Genomic DNA, 21,268 nt, shown 5'->3' with positions numbered 1-21,268 from the left:
TAATTTTTACCAATTTGCGGATAAATGATCGCTATTTGCGGAATGTTGTCGAGTAATTTTTTTATACGTGCAGTCTAGGTTTTATCGCGCGCCCTTGAGTTCATTGACGTGATGAGTTCCCGTCCTAGATTATGTTCGTTGTGTAGGTTATTCTGCACCAATGCATTCCTTTTAATCGGGCATTATTCACTTTCCGATGCGTGCTTTTAGCTTCGTCCAGCCTGTAGACCTTAACTTCTCCCCCATTAGAAAAGCACACGTTGACAAAAGTGTATTTTAAACATTTCTTTTCGGCAATTGGTTTTAACCCTTTCGTCACGGATAACATTTCCAGTCGACAATACTATTCGTACCCAATGGTTTGGGACCAAGAAGTTTCGTTTGTCTCGATAGCGTTAAATTGTGTGAAGTGTGATGAGTTTCAGAATGCATACCGTGAGACTTGCACCACTGCTCTCTGACTTTTACCGATATCTTATCTTCCAAGTATTTTTATTTCTGTGTATCCATTTTATCTCGCAAAGCTGTATCATTCCTAACTGTAGAGATACCTGAGGCGTTGCTTATATACAAACCATGATATAATTCATGTGATGCAGCTCGTTCTTATTAAATCGACCTTACAAGATTATTATTTTAAGCTTACCATTCATGGTTTGTCCAGACCCGACACCCATTGTCTGTTTGCTGATTTAAATTATAGTACAATTAGTGTGGTCTGTTTGCACGCTTCACATGAGTTGAATTCGTCTGTCCCCACAACATAGAACATTCCATGAATCAAGTTCATGTGAGCCTGACGAAGTTTGTTATGATTACGATGCAAATTTAATTGAGAAACGCTGTTACTCAATGTTGCGTCATGAAGCGCTCGGTGTTAGTCACGCAGTCAGGCTAGTCATGGGTGACCACGCCCCAGTATAGCGTGATGCTCGGGTCTGAAATTGTTGTTACGTCTACACCTGAGACTAAAAAGATCTTGTCGAACTGAAAATAAAGAGATCTCGTCTCACAGAGATTAAAGGGATATCATCAAAAATAAAGAAGTATCATCAAACAAAGAATAAAAATGGATCATCAAACGGAGGATATTTTAGAAGATATCAAACGTATAACAAAAATACCGCATCAAACCCTTAAAGTTTTCAGTGCTGACGCCTAAATGAGGCTCAACCCAGCACATGGCTCTCTCTTGTGGGGCATTTGATGCCCTCGCAAGTCGCTTATATAAAAAGGAACCACCTCATTTGCATATATGTATTAATTTAAATAAGTTTTGAAATTATTAATTTCCTATTGCTCCGGTGTTCGTTGTAATACCTCAGCCTGTGCTCATCCACAGATTCTTGCAGTTCACAATCAAATAAATTTTCACCAAAAAATTACAAAAGAGTGAAAAATTCAAAATTACATCAATGATGAGTTACTAAAGCACCATAATTTATACTTTATAGACTAACTGAACTATCAGCTGGAAACATCGAGATTAGAAGTAGAAAATATTCATTCAATTTTCAAGTCACTCAAACTGTAATTACCTTCGCCGTCTGGTCAATAATATCGAGTGAATGTCTTTCACGTTATCTATTTATACTTTAAATGACGATTTGTTTCACCTCCTTGCATTGCGTGTGTTTTGACTGCTCACATGATGGTTTCCTATAGCTCATCTTTTATATCTCAAGAGTGGGAGTGTTGGTCGAGTGAACGCTACACGTTCGGGGACGTATTCATGCTACTCATCATAGTATAATAATTAAATAAAACTATATCTTGTCACCTCGATTCCCTTATAATGCTGGTATAGAAATTGTCATCAGTAACTCTATCGAAAGCGCGACATTTAACAACAAATTAGTATCTATATCGATCTAGAGATATTGTCGGATTCGATACATCTGCTTAGAAGAATATCTGCAAAAATACTAACAAATTTTTTTTAACACTATACCTATTATGTTATTCGATATAACTGCTTCAGAATATATCTGAGAGCATACTAACTAATGAGTTTTTAACTCGGAATATGTCTATAGATATTGCCGTATTCGATCTATCTGCGAATAATATAGCTTTGTGGCTCGACCTGCTGGCTTCATTATCTAGTGACCAACAATGCTAAGCGATCGTGTTACGTGCTAAGCTCTATTGTGCGCTCCATCTGTACAGTGTACAGTATAATGTACACTATTGTAGCTAAACCAAACTCTGACACTTGCGTGGTGCATGGGCCACTTAGTCGAGTGCTGGCTCCACAGTGATGGTGAAGCGTGCTCCTGTTCGTGTGGACAGTGAGAGTGAAGCGTGCTGTTCGAGTGAACAGTGAGAGTGAAGCGTGCTCCTGTTTGTGTGGACAGTGAGAGTGAAGCGTGCTCCTGTTCGTGTGGACAGTGAGAGTGAAGCGTGCTTCTGTTCGTGTGGACAGTGAGAGTGAAGCGTGCTTCTGTTCGTGTGGTGAGTGATGATGAAAGCACACGACGTGCGTCTATTCGTGTGTTAGTGTAATGGGAGTGCATGCAATGAAGATGCGTGTGAAACATTCTTCAGTTCGGTATACAGGCCTAGGAGAGTGAGAGGAATACGATATTGAATGATGCTGTGAGTTAAGCGTTTTCAGTATAGCGAGAGTATTTCATATGATATAGTGTCGCATTCTTCCAGACATTTTACAAAAGCTTACGACACTAAATGACATTTGACAAGTGCTAGGTTTGAAAATAAAACAAATGTTGTTAGTCGCATGTGTTATTAGATTATGCCTCTTCACTCAGTAAAATTCTAGTTGCCGCACTGCAATGTGTATCACAGCTTAGCGTCTTTCTCTCGCTCAAGTCGCAATAATATGGTCGGGATATCCATGTCCGACCTATACAGGCGTCTGACGTTGGTTGACATAACAATGAATTATCGTCGTTGTAACGAAATCAGCTTGTAATCAACGTCGTTCTAACAAATTCGACTGGTAATCAACGCCGTTTAAGAAAAGCCAGTTCGTAATTAACGTCGTTCCAGCGAAAACTACTCGCAATCAGCGTCGTATGAAGAAATGAAACCTTTAATAACTAAGTTTCAACGAAATGTACTTAGAACTAATCTACCTTGTTCCAGCAAATCGAATGTCAATTTACGTTGTTCCAGCAAAATCGATCGTCAATCTACGTTGTTCTAGATATTTATTGCTTATTTGATTTCTCTTTGTTAATGAAATAGCTAATTTTTTTATTGAGATTACCTGGGAAGTTTAAATTAAATTATTCCGCGTATTAGTTTCGTTATTCAACGTCTCGTAATATATTTGGTATAGAGTGATTTCCCGCAACATGCATGTCTTCTGTTTCGTTCCTGTTGTCTCAAAAAATGCTTCCATACTCTATGCACATACAACGCATTTCGTTGGTATGCGGTCCATGGTGCGAGTATTTTATGCATTCATTTTGTGCATTGATGCATATAATTTCTATCTTTTTCATTCAAGTCTTATCGATATCGACTCGCCATCATTGATGTGGCTTGAGTCCAACAGTGAAGTGAGGCTGACCTACTGGCGACTGTCGAGTGTAGGTGTCCACCGTAGAGCGGGTGTCTTTGTTCAGTTCCGCCCGTTAAATTATGCATGATTAGGTAACAGGCGAGTCCATTGTGCTGCACAGCCCTGACTCGTCCTCGCACTCGTTTATCAGTACCAACACTCGATTAATTTTTTCTTAGTCATGTCTCTTACCCTGCTAGTGATAAATGTCCGTAGCTAGTGATCACGTAGCTGTAAAGCACGATTAAATAGCAGCTGTGTCCACATACTAGCAGAAAGTACGATAAAGTAACAGCCTCCTAATGTTACGTCAAGTACCAGCGCGTAATTAAAGTAGCAGTCGCTTGCCTTATTTAGCAGTTAATAACGATAAATTAGCAATGGCGAACGTAATGTAGGTATCAGTGAAGTACGATAAAATAGCAGTAAAGCACAAAAAAGTAGCAGCCGCTTATTAGATATTGGAGTTCTCTGAATAATACCAGAGAACTTCAATATACAGAGAACTCCAATAATGCAGAGCCAGAAAGCAGTGAGCGGCTCATTGCTAGTACTCACAGGAAGAAATGGGTCACAGTGACTAAATAGCGACTCAATTTCCAAAAGTAGCACCAATACGCCATTTGACAAACTGGGTCCTGATGACCTACAAGAGCACAAAAATTGCATCGCTATTTGCATTCTCTGAGTGTTTGTTATCTCTGCTCGCGATGCATGAATGCTCATTTATTCATTACAAGTGCAGCAATTGAACATTCCTTCCAAGCTCCACTGAAAATTTAATTTCGAGCTCAATATTATCCTCCTGAATTTTGTAAATTTTTAGATTACGCGTTGCCATCGCCAGCTAATAGACGCAGTTTCAGCTATAATCAATGAAACTCTGCTTATCTTCGGTTGGTTGGAAACCAAATAAACCTATATCCTATTTAAACGTATAAATTCCGATCCATTTATCCATGAAGCTTTCTCGACTGCATTGGCTCATGACTGCACAGTTCACCTGACGAATACGTACCCCGCGGTTGAACAGTTTTTACGTATTTGGTGATGCGTGATGTATCACTATTGAAATAAACTTGTATCGGTTCATCTCCTCAAACAACCTTTATTGAAGATCTAGCTCTTGATGAAGTAAAGTTCTATATACAAGTGAATCGTGTTCTGATGAAATTTTGATTCCTTCTGATTATTTTGTCGAAATTTCTACTTAATTGGCGATCTTATTCAAACTTGATTTCAGAACCGTCGTTTCAAATTCATGTAATATATAATGCCTATAACTCCATTTCCCATCACATAATTACTCACTTCGTTATTGTTCCGAAAGTCATGTCGATTACTAATCTCTCATGTCGATTCCTAATCTCTCATGACGACTCCTAATCTCTCATATCGATTACTAATCTCTACCGAGAGCCGAACTCTCATTACGAATTAACCCGAACGATGTAACTATATATATGTGAGCACGGCTGAGCTCACAGCTGTGCAGTCTATCGTCCGTACTACGGCCAGGTGGTCTGTGCGAATAAAGCTTGCATCAGAGCGGTGACTCGTCTTTACATCACGTCAATTTCCTATACGTATGTGATTGCTCAACTAGTGCACTATAGCATCGAGTTTATAACTAATTGCTTCATCATAAATTGGTCTATACGGCTGATGTTTACCTTATTCACTGATTAGACCGTGGCTGATTACTTTGTCATTAATTAGTCCGTAAATAATTATATTAGTCATGGATTAATCCATGTCAGATTGCTTAAATTCTAGACTAGTCCATGACTGATTAGCTTATTGTTCTATCAATCTCAATCATGTCGCGTAGAATTGATCAACTAGAATGCTTCTCGATTCATGTTGTTTTTGCTCGTGTGTGGATAGGTGTGTGCCGTGTTTGTTGTGTTTACTTTTAAAAGAATTCAGCAAGAGCTAGTTTACGAGACGATCTAGTCTCGCGGACATTCTCTGAATGAAGAGCAGCTGCTATTTTCATCAGTTCGCTCACTTGGCTTCATTCATTTTTGGATGTACGGCCATGATGGAGGTGAACGTCTTGTGAACTATTGTTGTACGGCGGTGCAAGGAGACTGTCAAAGGCAAATAAAATCCTTGTTATACATTTGTTTTTGGTATTGTACATGTCCGTTTAGCCAACCTGTGTACCTACGTTTTTCAGATTTATTAAGAATCGTGTAAGAGTTTATTTTTATTCATTATCATAGTTTTCTGTAACTAATATCTAAGTCATGTGTATTAAGTGGGATTTTGTTTTTTTCCTCAGGATGCGCATCATGGGTTTTCTATCGACCCGATTATCGTTCCTATCGCACGCGTGGAGTGAGCCAGGCCTACATACCGCCAAACACGCAGCTCACGTGTCCATATTCCTCACCATCATCATCATCTTCACGGTCAGCTCTACTGTCCTCAATGGCGATACTAGCTCCCTAAAAACAGGGGCCCTGATCAGACCCAACGCGGATCCCCAGCCTCTCGCTGATAAAGACCCGGACCCAAAATTGGACGCCGCAAAGGATCCTCAAGAAAAAGAAGGCAACCCTCCTCCCCCTCCCCCTCCTGCCAGCAGCGTCAATGATGGCATACCGCGGCCTCTGTTGCTTCTGCTGCAGCTTCTCAGATTCTTGCCCATTCTTGCTTTACCTCAGGTAACGGGAATTGCTTTACTCGTAATTCTTGTGTGCGTTTGCATCGTCGTTATGAAATTGTGACTTCTATGTTGCAGGTTTATTAGTAAATATTTATCTATAAGTCACGGCGATAGTCAGTAATAAAGTTTTATGCAATTTTTACCATTTTAGATGTAAAATATTTCTTCCCATCACCGTGAACATTTTTAGTATGTAGAAATCGAAGCTGAAAAATATATCATGCTAACAAAATATTGGTATTTGATGCGTTTTGCATTTGTATGAAGTGTGATCATTTTTCTACAAGTCACTTGTTTAAATTTTGTGAGGTAATGTTTTCTTTAATGGTAGGTAAAATGTCTGAGACAGGCCATCACATTCAAGCGCATCTTTCTCTCATTAGTAAAACTATAACAAATACTGTCGTTTTGCGTTACGATTTTTTCTGGCAAAACCCATCAACTGCCAAAATTCAAACATTAATAATTATTTGTTAATAAATACGGTATAGGTATATATTATATTATTATGTTATCAAATTATATTATTACTTATGTTAATAATTATAATTACCACTACAATGCCATTTGTAGTATCCTATCGAACTGATTAACGTGAATTAAGCCATGAATCTTTCTAAGTATCTAAATGTCACCTTAGTCCATGCACGTACTTTTTATTTATTTATTGCTATTTTGTCATTTTATTTTTTAATTTTTTTAAAGATACCGTTTTTCTTCTTCATCAAATATTCTATCACCGTCGTTTATCATATTCTATCACTAATGTCGTTTTAATATTATATCACTTTCAACTCATTCCTACTTTCGCAGTCAATATTCAATTTCCTGGGGCTGACTTGCTTCAACGCGTTCCCGGGGCGGGCCAAATTGAAAGGGTCTCCCCTCTTAGCCCCTTTCATCTGTCTGCGGGTTGTGACCCGAGGCGACTACCCGGACCTCGTCAAGAATAACCTGGCCCGTAACCTGGATACCTGCCAACGAGTTAGCATGGAGAACTACCTCTTCGAGATCGTAACTGATAAGAAGATTGATCTCCCTGAGAACAAGAGGGTTAGACAGGTCTGTGTTAGATGGAGGAAATACGTTATTGTGTTTAGGAAGAACAAGAGTTAGGCGAGCATATGTGTTTCATGGAGAAAATACGTAATAATTACGAATATAGTTATCTTAAAGTTTCTAGGTCTATTGCGTTCGCGGAAAACAAGTTAGACAGGTATGCGTTTGCTGTAAAATATACTTTATTTTATAAAGATTCGTATATCGTCAGATTTTCAGTGATGGCGGTGCCTTTGACATACCGCACCTAGAGCGGCGCGTTGTACAAAGCCCTCGCGTTGCAGTAAAATTAATTATAGTTGTGTGTTGTGTTTTATGTATATACATAGACTCGTAATATATTTTCTTCTGTTCACAGTTGGTGGTGCCATCAAGTTACCGCACCAAGAGCGGTGCGTTGTTCAAAGCCCGGGCGCTGCAGTACTGCCTCGAGGAGGACGTCAACGTGCTCTCTGACGCCGACTGGATCGTGCATCTCGACGAGGAGACCATCGTTACAGAGGCCGCCATGAGAGGCATCCTTAACTTCGTCCTCGACGGCAAGCATCAGTTCGGGCAGGTCAGTCACATGTCGAACATGTTTCTTTTTGAGAGCAAGGCACGTGTGTTTTTATGAGACCAAGGCATGTGTGTTTTTATGAGACCAAGGCATGTGTGTTTTCATGAGACCAAGGCATATGTGTTTTTATGAGAACAAGGCATGTGTCTTTTATAGGAGACCAAGGCATCTAGATATATGTATTTTTATAAGGTGGTTGATGCAGTGGGAAGGTTGTGTGTCGAAAATTTACGCACAATTAGTGCACGAATGAAGGTCAGAGGTTGATCACAGACAGTGAGATGATTCGTTCGAAAACATCACTAGGACAGGTGTATGTATTTATATGAGACCGAGGCATGTGTGCTTTTATGAGACCAACGCACGTGTATGTATTTTTATTACGTGATTAATGCAGTGGGAATGTTGTGTGTCGAAAATGTGTGTCAAAATTTACGCACAATTAGTGCAAGAATGAAGGTCAGAGATTGCTGTTCGTAGACTGTGAGATAATTCGTTCGAAAACGTCACTAGGATAATTTTTTCACACCCTAGCTTGATTCATTTCAGTAGGTGTAGTTAGACCTTGAACCTTTCAACGGCTGTTGAACCTTTTATAGGCTGTTGACAAGTTTTGATTTTTTTTTAATTTTATTAACCCCATGTGTCGTTAAGATGTTAAGTGGACTTTATACTGCCCATTACTGTTTATCAAAGAGCCGAGTGAGATTGCAAACTGTAACCACTATTTTATTTGCAGGGTCTCATTACCTACGCCAATGAATCAATCCAAAACTGGTTCACGACTTTAGCAGACAGCTTCAGGGTGGCTGACGATATGGGCAAACTGCGCTTCCAGCTCAAAATGTTTCATAAGCCTCTTTTTGGCTGGAAAGGCTCCTATGTCGTAACGCAGGTTTGTCTACTTAATCAATTTGTTCTGAATTTCATGTATTTTTATCATTTCAATAGTCGTTTGCATATTAATTATTTATTATTTGCATCAAAGTATCACCCCTCCCTGTTACTTACGTGGTAGTTTATTCATATTATTACTTAGCCTTTCTTTACATTTTATGATCAGTTCACGCAACGTTAACGGTTTTGATACTCGCTTATGGTGAATTAAAATATAACCTGTATATTTGTTTTATTTTGATATTTGAGCACAATATTTGTATATGAGCAAATAAAGGCAATTCTCATCCTTTTTCTGTTTGTTTGGAAGTATTCAAAATTCGGTTTAATTCCATAGACGTGGTGTTGGTGGCATCAACGGTACTTGATCAATGTCCAAGGAAAAGTATAATTTTTGAGGAGATCGGATGATAACTGAAAGAAAGCTTTAGTGTGCTTATTCAAGGTAGTTGCCACGTACATCTATACCCTCTGCCGGTCAGACATGGTCCAACCTAAATACATTCAGCCTCTTTTGAAACTATAGGTATTTTTTTACAGGATGGTAGCGTTTGCGTCGTATATTTATTTTTCTTTCCTCCGCAGGTGGAGGCAGAAAGGCGTGTCACCTTCGATCACGGCCCAGATGGTAGCGTGGCAGAAGACAATTATTTTGCCATGATTGCGCAGAGAGACGGCTACTCTTTTGATTTTATTGAGGGCGAGATGTGGGAGAAAAGTCCTTTTACTATTTACGACTTCCTGCAGCAGAGGAAACGATGGCTTCAAGGCCTCCTACTTGTTGTCCACAGTAGACACATTCCGGTGAGGCTCTGCACCTATTCACTTGATAATGTGCCATTTATGAATATTTATAAGTAATCGTAAGAATAGGAATGTTTTGTTGAATATGTCTGCTTCGCAATATTTCATGCATCACTTTGTATTTCGTGTATTTGTGTCAAGCAGTTGATCGCTGATTCCTCTATTTGAATGAATATATTTCAGTCAGTATAATTTAATCATGCGATTCACAATAAATCTGTGTCAGTCGTAAACGCTTCTTATTTAATTTTAACTTTTGCAGATCCGAACGAAGTGGCTGATGTCGCTCTCTCTTTACTCATGGGTGACGATGCCGGTCGCTATCGCATCGGTGTCCCTGACGGCCGTGTACCCCGTGGCCGTACCTGTAGTTATTAATTACGTGGCAGCTTTTGTGGGGGGCGTTAACATCTACATGTACATCTTCGGCGTCATCAAATCGTTCAGAGTTGACCGTCTCGGATGGCTGCGTATGCTAGCCTGCATTGCTGGGGCCCTGGTCACTATGCCCTTCAATATGCTAGTGGAAAACTTCGCAGTTCTGCGTGGACTTTACGGTGATAAGCATAAGTTCTACGTCGTCAAAAAGCTGCCGGTGCATGACGCTGCGATCGTTAACATTGTTTAAGAAACATATTACTGATAAGCTAGTCAACGATTCGGGCTTGAAAAGCCTCGAGAATAAGGTTGTGTCATGAGAAGAGTTCCTTTTCGCTAACGTCCACTTCGAAAGTAAACCAAAGGTTCATGCTAGGCGTAGTAATCGTTACTTAGAATTTCCAGGTGCTTTTTCTTGAAAGTTGGGCATTTCGAAGGGCCTAGTTTATGCAGCTCTGTTGCGTAAGTCTTTAGCTATACATACGGTCACTTGTGTGTAGTACATATTGCTTTGTGATGCTCGGATAATTAAAATATGATAATCGTCATTACAATGGCCACCACGGATGTCAAACTGCTGAATCATGACCGATTACTTACTTGGTCATTGATTATTTAATTACCTGAATCGGAAACACTTTGGTGCTCGTCGATGAGCTGGCCAACGTACGTTATTTATTTAAGAATAAATCATAGACAAAAGACTGAAAAGTTCTGATTATGATATCTTGCTTCTATTTTTTTAATTATTATAATCATGCCTTGGAACGGAATGCGCGATGCATTTAGTCAACAATTCAGAACTAGCATGATGTAAATCATAATGACCAACCGTAATTATATCCCCGCTGTAGATTAAATTGTAACGTATTAATTCTGAAACGTCGAGTTTCTACTGCAAAAGACGGAAGTTTTCAGATTGCCAGTAAAACTTTAAGCAATAACTCGACCAGTCCGTTATTATTTTTATTTTCAATTACAGCCTTAGTGTTTTTCAAATACTCAACGTGAATTCAATTTGGCCAGGTTTCCGTAACCTTGATATCTGTCATTAAATATTAGAGATGGTATTTGCTATTGAATCGTACATTGGTTTAATTTATTAAGGATCATAAAGAAATGATCGTAAAGATTGTACATTAATAACAGAGAAGAAATTATATCTCATTTGTCTGAATATTTGGTTCGTTTCAACGAAATGAAGATTGTGGTTTCAACGACGTCGTCAACTGTTATCTGACTCGTGCGTCTGACCCCTGATGAGGCCAATACCTGTATTATTCATGATATTCTGTTGCTCAGACTGCCTACTAAATGTCGATCAACTATCGATTCTTAAAAAATGCATCTTGATTCAGGCTCTTTTTCCTGAGCCTGCGTTCGAGCGTCCTACACTGACGCTTGCCTGTCACTGCCGTTAAGATTCCTGTAGTATTTGTTTCTGTAGGACTTATTCCTGTAGGACTTGTGTTGTACGTTTAGATTGTTGTGCAAAACCCTTAGGTGTCGTCCCGTTAGAACTTATCCTTTTAATTAACAAAAATGAACAAACACGTAAAATTTTTGCTTTAGACTTTATTTAATTTTTTAATTGGTGAATTAGTGAGTCGCGTATTTATAAAGATATCATCTCCTAAATTACATGGAATTTACGAAAGTTTTCGAGTTTTGTCACGGCTGTTTTTGGTTGATATTATTTTATTGGAATGATGGAGCGTGTTTCGCTCTATTTCAGTTGCTTCTAATTTTGTGTTCTTGTTGGATTTTTGTAGCGTTGTCGTGTACATTACTCATCGGTTAGTACCTATGTAATGTAAGTAGCGTATGTGTGCAAGTAGCAGTTATTTAGTAAGAAACCTTGTGTGCTATATATATAATCTTGGATTTTTGTGATGTCGTCGGCATGTTTTTTGTATAAAGAAGGATAAGTGTCACTATATGCAATCTCAACAGATTTTTTTATGAATGAAGCTTCTCGTAGAGGGAGCCGTTTAAGCGAAAGAAGTGAAACTTGTCCTGCTTTGATACTCGAGTATAAACTTTGATATTAATATTATTGGCGCGAGCCAATTTAACAAATTATTACTGTAGAAAGTTCCTTAAACCAAAAATTGCCATTATAAATGCCATTACCAATATTCGTAGAATTTTTTTAAGGTTGCGTTTTACACACTTTCTGCATTGCTTGTCCACGAATTCTGTTCTCATCATGACTGTCCTATCTGATACTTGTGTGTTAGTGACTTCTTTACTTTAATCTATTAAGAGAACGTGTCTGATGAAAAGAATACGCATAATTTATTCCAGATGGTAATAGAAAGTATCTATATTTAATAAACAGCAACTTACCACCCCAGATAATACCAAAAAGGTTCTAACAGATCCACTGTTATTTGCAAAGTTTAGTGTCACGACTCTTCCTAACTTGCAAGTTCTAATGAACGTGTAATTTTGTTTATGCGCTTATCAAGTTTTTGCTGTGCACAGTTCACCATTAGCGTTAGGTTCCAAGCATAATTATTTTTAAGAGAATATACAATTTAATTGCCTTTCACTTAGGCTGCTTAGAGTTCAGAACACAGCGTGAGCTTCAATACTAGTCAGTCTTCCTCATATTGAGGGCAACCCGCTGTGACATTATTATCGTTGCAGCCTCTGCAAGGTGGTAAACAAGGGCTTTATACTTAGTTCTCTTGTCGACCTTGTGCGATCACATTTAATATTTGCGTTTACTTTGCCGATATTTTTTCGATACTTGGAGGAATATATGTAAGTATATTCGTTTAGGACGTACAAAAATATATTCGTGGGAACTTTAATTGGTCCAGAGATGAATAAGTAAAAACAAGAGACAAAAAATTGTCGTGGGGCTAGATTTTCAGTTTTAATCAACTTCAATTCGTTCTGCTTTGGTCGCGAGCTTACCCATACATCGTGGTATTATTTGAGGATTTTCAGTATAATGCGCATCATTGCATGTTATTGTTCACTTAAGTCCTTCTTGGGCTCTTAGATCTTCTTCTCGCCATGCTCTTGTTTCTTATTATGCTCGCCATATTGCCGTCGATAGAGCAGCTACGTATTCAATAACATTCATGTTGTGTCTCCTAAATAATGATTTGAAAATAAGGATTTCTATTATCCAGCTTGAATGTTTTGAACTATGCTTTTCACATTGTTTTATCAGACATTTAAATGGAGTGGAATTCAGTTTTTTTTGCTAAAGATGAAATAATTTCGTACCATTGATTATCATTCTGAACAAGAAGTTACCCAATTTTTATTACAGATTAACAATTTGAAATTATAAGGAAAATTGAATTATAATCGAAACGAAGTGTGTTGCATAATTATAATTTGAGGATACATAATTTCTCAACGGTTGGTATATTAACGTCGATGTTCGCACATTCACTTAATTATACTGCGCAGCGCGCAGGGAAGTAACTACTGCGTCGGCACGATATGCTCAGTGTATAAATAAAAGCTATGTGACTAACATTTCTTTCCTTGACCAAACCAGCAAGAAAATATTACAAAAATACTTTATTATAGTTTGTCATAGTTCGCTTAGCGTAGTAACGAGTCATATTTAAATTATCTTGGCACTCGTTCCCTATAGTAATATTACTTTGATCAAATGCCTATTTGTTAACTGGCTAAATGCAAATGGTATAAATGCTTTTACTGGAGTGATGAATGAGAGTGCCCATAATGTGATCGATACTCGTTAGAGACCGAATTACGCGTTGTCCAGACACGCTCATAAATGTACGACCAAATCGGTATTTGAAAACAACAAATGCATCGCCATTATGAGTGTCTTGAATTGTTCAATTTTAATTACAATAACTATCATAATTTCTTCCTTCTGGCTAAACATAACATCGATTCTGAACGAAGATAAATAGAAATTTCCCAATAGGAATAGAACTAATGCACTTTTGTTTAGCTCCGTTTCAGTTGCAAGGCGGTTGTTAAAAATAAATTAATAATAGTTTACGTCGCCTGCAGCATTTGTGATAGAAGACGAGGGACCAAAACTGATGGAATTCAACGATAACTAAAATGAAGAAGCATCTTCCAACTCGTTACCGAGCGTTGAGAAAAGAATGTTTAATGAACCGCCTAATAAACACCTATATACAGCACTGCTCTAATGGGATACAAACTCAGGGCCATAAAAAAAAAAATATTACAACTAGGCTATACTAATTTTGAGCCTTCCATTGCCGAGGGTTCAGCACTAGTCCATGAAAGAGCTTGACGTCTTGCCCGCGTCCGCCCCCGTGAACCTGTTGATCATATCGTACGCACGAGCAGGCTGGTCGTACGGCACCATATGGCCGGCTCCCCGAACTAGAACTTCCACGAAGTTGCGAGTCTCTTTCACGTAACCTGCTACGTCACCGTCAACCTGAAGGAGGATAGTCGTTTTCGATTAAATGAAGGACTATTCACAAGAGAGCTATAGAAGGCAAGTAGTTTTTGAGGATGTGAAGGACTACCCGCAACAGAGATGGAGAAAAACTTATTTATGAGAGAGTAAAGGTCAATCCACAACAGGACTACAAAAAAAAAAATTATTTTCGCGGAAACGAACAACAATCTGCAGCTGCGATACACATGGATGGTCGTTCTTCGACAAAGTGAAAGACTGCATCAGCACGTAAAGGAAGAACTGCAATCCTAACGACTAAAGAGATGAAATAATGTCAGAAGAACAATCAGCAAGGAAGAGGTGAATTATTAAGACAAGCGGGGCGGCGTTATGAAAAAGAAATAGGGTTATTGATTTACATTTATGTTTAAATTGTTTATAGCTGGAATATTAGAATATTTTGATTTATAACAAGTTGATATACACGGATCATGTATATACATGCTTATAACTGTAGTACTAGAATGAATTATTAATTTTTAAAGAATGACATTACCTTCCAGATACGTCTTGGAGCCGAGAGATAAGCGTCCGAGTCCCGCCACTTTAGAGATTCCACGAAGTTCCGAGTGAGAGGATAGGCAATGATGATATCGAGTTGTCCGTTGTAGATCATAACTCGGTACTGCGTCTGGTTCAGGATCTGAAACAAATTATAACGTGAGCAATACAACGTAGAAGTGAAACTGAATAAATGCAGAGTAGGTTCAAGGTAAATACTAGTAGGATTGTGTGTGTGTGTTATAAAAGGTAATAGAAAGTCACACGTAATCATATTAAAACACAAAAGGATATTTTTTGAATTTTAATGCAATTATAAATACTGTCATATATTGCTCAAATTGTTAGGTACAGTAAAAACAAGGAAACCCCTTCGAGTTTCATCTTTTCACACACGAGGATTTACTGAATATGTTTCGAATTTTTAAATAAGATCTAATCTAACACATAACGAGAACCAGTTTTAATAGGAATAAATTATTAGGGAATTTGTACAAAGGATTCAATCTCAAAATCCTAATGAAAATTAATAAGCAATAAATTGAAATCCTATACGAATTTCACCTCTTCGATCCAGGGCTTGACACTCTGCATGACGTCATTGATGAGATGCTGCTCCACTGCCTTGCCGTCGTTGAAAGCAAGCTTCCCGACATGGATGGCGCGCCGCACTTCAGCTTCGTTTATATACTTTCCGAAGAAATTCATGTCCTGCAAGCGGAAATCTTCATTAATTATATGCACCAGCCAATATACCCATTGAACTAACTAACTTATTGTTTAATAAGCCACAACACAGACATACACAAAAATTACTAACAATTTCTAGTTTTAGAAGGATTATTTTACGTCCTAACGTAGTAGTCCAAACATTTACTGGATGCATATAGTTAACTAAACTAAAATCTGATACGTGACAATAAAAATAAGTTGCTTCCTCAATTTCGGGTGGTGCTTCTCGACTTTTTCATTTTTGTAACATACCAGAAACATCCACAGATTTTCAAAGTAAGCCTCCACATTTGGGAGCTTAGTGTAAGTTATTATATGTACAGCAAAAAGAAATGATTCTCGGGTAGTAAGAATCCGAGAAAAAAAGCAGAGGGCATGGGTACGCACGTCGGGCTCCCGTTCCGTGAGGTAGTTGTAGTAGAAAGTCAGGCCGGTGGCATTTGTGAAAATTGACGGGGTGTCGGTGGTGTCACCGTTCAGCAATTCATCAAAAGTCTGAAATAATATGCGTTTAAAAATTACTTTTTAAAAACAACACTTCTGAAGAATCCAGTGTCTCTGATGTTACACAAGTACAATGAATTTCTTAATTTATTGGTAAATGTTGAAAAATACATATTTTAATTTTTTCAACTATTTTTTTTTCAAAATTGTTTCTTCTGCCAATTGATTATATAATGCATTGTCTCCGACTTTATGCAAGTGTGGAAAATTTCAAAACGATTGGACAATTAGAAGTGTGTTAAATATAGATTAAAAGATTTGTAGCAAACAAACAAGAAGTGAAGTTGATAAATAGAAGGGTTTCCAAATCTTTCCTTTGTGTTGAGGATTTATTTTTAAGCAATCGGACCAATATATATCATTTTTTTCTCGAGAAATGGTTTTATTAGGATTGAAAATAAATGATTTAAAGAACATTTCTCACAAAATGTTACATAAAATGGTGCAAAGGATGCGCGAGACATAAAAATCAGTGATTTTATTTAATTAAGAAAAAACTATAACAAAATAAGGAACGACTTTCCTGGTACCCAAAATTAATCCAACTAATTGCCAAAAATATAGTAGTACCTAAAATTAATTTTCCAGTCTAAATAAATGTACATTTTTCATTGTATTTTAATATAAGTAGTATTTTCAGTATATAGTATTTTAGATGTACTGGTACCTACTGACTGGCCATATCTTCAAGTCAAATGGTTAGTATTGTAGATGAAAGTCACTCACTATGAAAGCCTTTTGCCAGAGGCCCTTGGCAATGTAGCTCCTGATTTCAACCTGCTTTTTCCGGAAGAGGTCACGCTGAACTTCGTCCAACAAACCAACATCATAAAGGAAGTCTCCGTAGTCCAGCATCGTGACAGGATCGCACAACCCATCACCGATGGCCATGCCTTTGAAGTTGATCTTCACGTCAGCACTTGGGTTGTGCTTGTGAATAGTGTAGGACAGCGCTGGCACGTACTTCCCTGGCGATTTATTTCAAAATATGATTTTCAAGCATATAAATTAACTAGTAAAACCAAAAATAATAGATGCATTTTCTCATTCACATACAAAAGTCATTAGGCGATAGCTAAAAAGTATAAAGCTTTTTCTATAAATTTAAATATAAATAAACTTTACTAATGGTAACCTTCAGAGAAACCAGCAGAGTGGTTAAGATTACTAAGATTGGAGCAGCAAGTTTGGGGTTCGAAAACCACAACTAGATGCGAAAAATTCTGCTCGAAATCGGTAAGATCGCCTTGTGGTCAAAAATGGGCGACAAGCTAACATAGTAGCCTAATCAAAGTTGACACCAATAATCATAATAATAATATTAATAATAATCTACGAGATTCACTCCACCATAGGGTCCATACTGTCGCAATTGTCTCCAGTACACGTAGCGATCGATTGCTCGTCTGTTATTGGTGGGTTTAGCTTGAAAACCATCAGTGATTGGGTGATGAAGTTAAAAATTCTAACCTATTTTTGATAGTTGAGCCCATAATTGCTAGAGTTACCTGCATAGCTCTCGCCGCTCACATACAGCTCGTTGCGACGGAGTTCAGGAAACAGAGTGAGGAACTGCAGCAGAGCAGAGTACAGGCCTTCCCCTACGGCGGACTCGTTGGTGGCATATCCAGCATCTTTAGTGGTGAAGCTGAAGCCTGCATCAACAAAATTAACTTAGTTCAAATGTGCATCATAGCATAAACGAGAACTGCACAAGAATACCGTATATACCTAACTCATCATCAAAGTTGCAGAAAGAAAGAAAATAATATCCAATTACAAGCAATTTTTGTGCAATTAGGATACAATGAAATGAAATTATTTTGAAGTTTAACTACAACATATATCAAACACCAGCATTTTCATAGTGTAGGCGATCGCCTCTGCTAGCAGAGGCTGGACATAGGCTATGCATGTCCTGTGTGTAGTAGTCCTTGATATTATCATATAGGTATACATTTTAAAATATGGGTTTCATTGAAGACCAGAGAATTTGTTTTATTCGCAATTTTCTTATTAGTTTTTTCAATATGTCAAACAATATTTTTAGTTTGAACTGTCAAATCGAAAATCAGGTTACCGATGGACATTTTTATTTCGTTAACAACATTTTGAATGTTTCTATCATTTTATATATAAATATAAAATGATTTTAAAATATAAATACAAATATAGGTATATATAGGCTTTCAGGTTATACCTCATGTGAATTAATTTTCTTAGAATAAATAGAACAAATTCATCAAAAAACGGATGATAATGGCAAGTTACAGTCTTCAATCAATATCATGCTTTCCTCAAGTAAACATGTACCGGTATTGATAAAATACGTAATCAAAATGTGGAGTTGCTAGCTGCTCATACCTGCAACACAAACTACACTCCTGAAGCTCACCAGTGCCAACAGGGTTGTCAAAGTAGAGTAAATTGTGGGTATTGGACCAGGAAAAATTGCGGTACACGAGCTGCATGTTAGCATCAACACCAAATGGACCATTTTCAGCAAATAACCCAAAGAGAGAGGACCCTCCAGGCCCTCCTTGTAGCCAGATGAGCAAACCAGTGCCAACAGGGTTGTCAAAGTAGAGTAAATTGTGGGTATTTGACCAGGAAGAATTGCGGTACACCAGCTGCATGTTAGCATCAACACCAAATGGACCATTTTCAGCAAATAACCCGAAGAGAGAGGACCCTCCAGGCCCTCCTTGTAGCCAGATGAGCAATGGAGCCACCTCAGGAGTAATCTGTACAGAGATCACACTTGCAAATTATGTTACCTATGCAAAGGAATAAATGATTTTTTTTATTATTTTAATTATTCTTACCATCCTAAGTTATTAGTCAAAATAACAGGAAAAAACATTCACCAAAGCAAAGAGAAGAAATTGTCTCAATGCTGGTGATTTCCATAGGGTTGTTAGCAATCCTACAATTTGCACTACCATGTGATGGGCAGATGAGTCTACATAGTTAACACTTGATAAGGTTGAAACAGGACCATACAAATTTGAAGACACTTTTAATATACACCAATTTTTGAATTCTTGAAGATGTATATGTATATATATTGTGTTAATTCAGTTGGATAAAATAAGTAATTCAAAATAAAATCAGCAATCACCTTGGCTGGGAAAAACCAGAAGAACATCTCAGATCCATTTTCTTCATCAACATTGAAGAAACCTGAGAAGCTGTGAGTTGCACCAGAGTCATTTGGTAGCTCAACTCGGCTCAAGTTGCGAGCTTCCTGAAAAAATTTCATTATGAGGTTAACCAATTTTTCAAAATAATACATAGGTTAGAATCTGCCAAACAAACCTCTCAAGCATTTAATTTTTTCAACTATTAAAATGAACATACTTACTACTGTAGAATATGTATCACGTATCTCATGTCATTGGGTCAAACCACTACTTCTAAATGTATATTTTTTTCTAAATTACATCTGCATTGTGAATCTAATTATAAAAAAGTAAATAATACAAGACTACATCTAAGAAGGAATATTGATCATATAAACATACAACAGCAAATATAAAACAATCAGTTCAAAGTAACTAGAGATAAAAAAAATGAGTTTTTACCGGATGAAGACCTAGCTGAATATTTATGCATGACAGGTTTATAAAAATTTAGAATGTTCAAGACCAATAAAAATTATTGTAATTATATTTAACATCTAGAAAATTCCATACATCATGAATGCCAAAGAATCATCATAGCCAATCAATGCTTTTATATTTAATTTCTTAAGCTACTGCGCATGGCAAATTTACCACACATCCATCCAAAATAGCTTTGCTGAGATATAAAAGGTCAAGTAAATGAAAAAATGAGATGCATTAATGACACAAAAACTTGAAGTCCATATAACTATTCATACTTCTACAAAGACAGTGATTCCTTGACCACAAAGACTTTTCTTTAAAATGATATGCATTTAAAAATTACTTTTTAAAGACAAAACTTCTAAAGAGGCCACTGTCTCCAATGTTACACATGCACAAGGCATTTTATTTTGTTTTTAAATATTTAAAAAAATATACAATTTATTCTTAATATTAAAAATCATTTAATTTTTCAAATTATTTATTCTGCCAATTAATTCAAGCATAGTCTCTGACTTTACACAAGTGTGCAAAATTTCAGATTGATTGGACAATTAAAAGTGTTCTAAATATTGATAAGATTTATTGCAGACAAACTCACAACAAGAAGTGTAGCTAAAAAGAAGTGTTGTAATAAAATGGAATTTGCAGTTAATATAGTTGTCAATTTTCCATTGAAAATTTTTCACAACTTTGAAAAGAACTTGTTATTGTATATAGGCCCAGTTCATTCCACACAAAAACAATTTCATAAGTTTTGCCACGATCATTAATAGAGTAATTTTTCCATTACCAAATCAGACCAATAAGCAATGTGATTTTTCTTCATTTGTATTCAAGTTTTACAGAGTAATTAAATTTGCATTTTTATTTCTGCTAGCAAACTTCAACAGGTTGAAAAACTTCATAGAACATTGTTTTTCTAAGCCAGCTATAGGGCAGGCTGATAATGATGACTCAAGAGAAATAAGTTATATAGGTATATACATATATAATTGTGCATAGAAATTTAGAAAGCAAATAAGAACTGTCTAAGAAATTGTACCTGATATTACTATTAGGGCAGAATAATGAACATTAGGATTGCTAAAGTGATTCATAGTAGTAACAAAGATTGTTGAAAAATTAAGGGTCAAAACATTTAAAAAAACAATATGGTAGTATTATAAAACCTGTGCAACTTACTTTTATTTTTCCTTGTTTGAGTAATGGAGTGAGGAATAGTGGTTCCCCACAATCTTCCAATTTGCCATTAGCAGGCAAAATGTTTCTTATGGGGGCAATGAAATGTCGAAGTAAGCCAACTTTCGTTTTGTTAACTTTATTTTTAGGCAGAGCTTTCAAAAAATGTGAGATTAGTTTAGTACTATTTACACTACCATCCACAGGCTCCGAAATGAGTGTACTTGGTGTAGATACATAAATTAGAAACATCAAAAATATAACTAATACAGTTAATGAAACTTTAATCATTTTTTGTTTTTTTATAAACAAATGAGAACTTTGAATAATGTTCAAGAGTTTTAGCAAACTCAAAATACAAAAAATAATACAATTTCAATAACAAACTATGTAAATTTAA

General features: G+C 36.9%; 2 protein-coding genes across 4 annotated transcripts in view; one reads left to right on the top strand and one right to left on the bottom strand.

The window, feature by feature from the left end:
* The window catches only part of LOC108682700 (beta-1,4-mannosyltransferase egh), a 22,062-nt gene extending 8,663 nt beyond the window's left edge, over positions 1–13,399 (top strand). For all 3 annotated transcript variants that reach the window (XM_018171922.2, XM_047885258.1, XM_018171920.2), the window contains exons 2-7: positions 5,817–6,201; positions 7,017–7,265; positions 7,621–7,821; positions 8,561–8,716; positions 9,304–9,522; positions 9,785–13,399. In XM_018171922.2, the coding sequence (XP_018027411.1) occupies positions 5,818–6,201; positions 7,017–7,265; positions 7,621–7,821; positions 8,561–8,716; positions 9,304–9,522; positions 9,785–10,150 (1,575 nt within the window). In that variant the 5' untranslated portion in view covers position 5,817 and the 3' untranslated portion in view covers positions 10,151–13,399. The remainder of the gene's footprint in view (positions 1–5,816; positions 6,202–7,016; positions 7,266–7,620; positions 7,822–8,560; positions 8,717–9,303; positions 9,523–9,784) is intronic.
* On the bottom strand, positions 13,241–21,268 carry LOC108682701 (venom serine carboxypeptidase). The gene is made up of 9 exons (XM_018171923.2): positions 20,872–21,268; positions 19,200–19,325; positions 18,639–18,822; positions 17,587–17,733; positions 16,805–17,046; positions 15,962–16,069; positions 15,407–15,553; positions 14,838–14,984; positions 13,241–14,317 (listed from the first exon to the last, which is right to left on the bottom strand). Exons 1-9 carry the CDS (start codon positions 21,157–21,159, stop codon positions 14,147–14,149), a joined length of 1,560 nt encoding a protein of 519 aa, XP_018027412.1. The 5' UTR covers positions 21,160–21,268; the 3' UTR covers positions 13,241–14,146.

The sequence above is a fragment of the Hyalella azteca genome, unplaced genomic scaffold (assembly GCF_000764305.2).
Source record: "Hyalella azteca isolate HAZT.00-mixed unplaced genomic scaffold, Hazt_2.0.2 contig17406, whole genome shotgun sequence".
In the NCBI taxonomy this organism is placed as follows: Eukaryota; Metazoa; Arthropoda; class Malacostraca; order Amphipoda; family Hyalellidae; genus Hyalella; species Hyalella azteca.
This window is presented reverse-complemented; position numbering and strand designations above follow the sequence as displayed.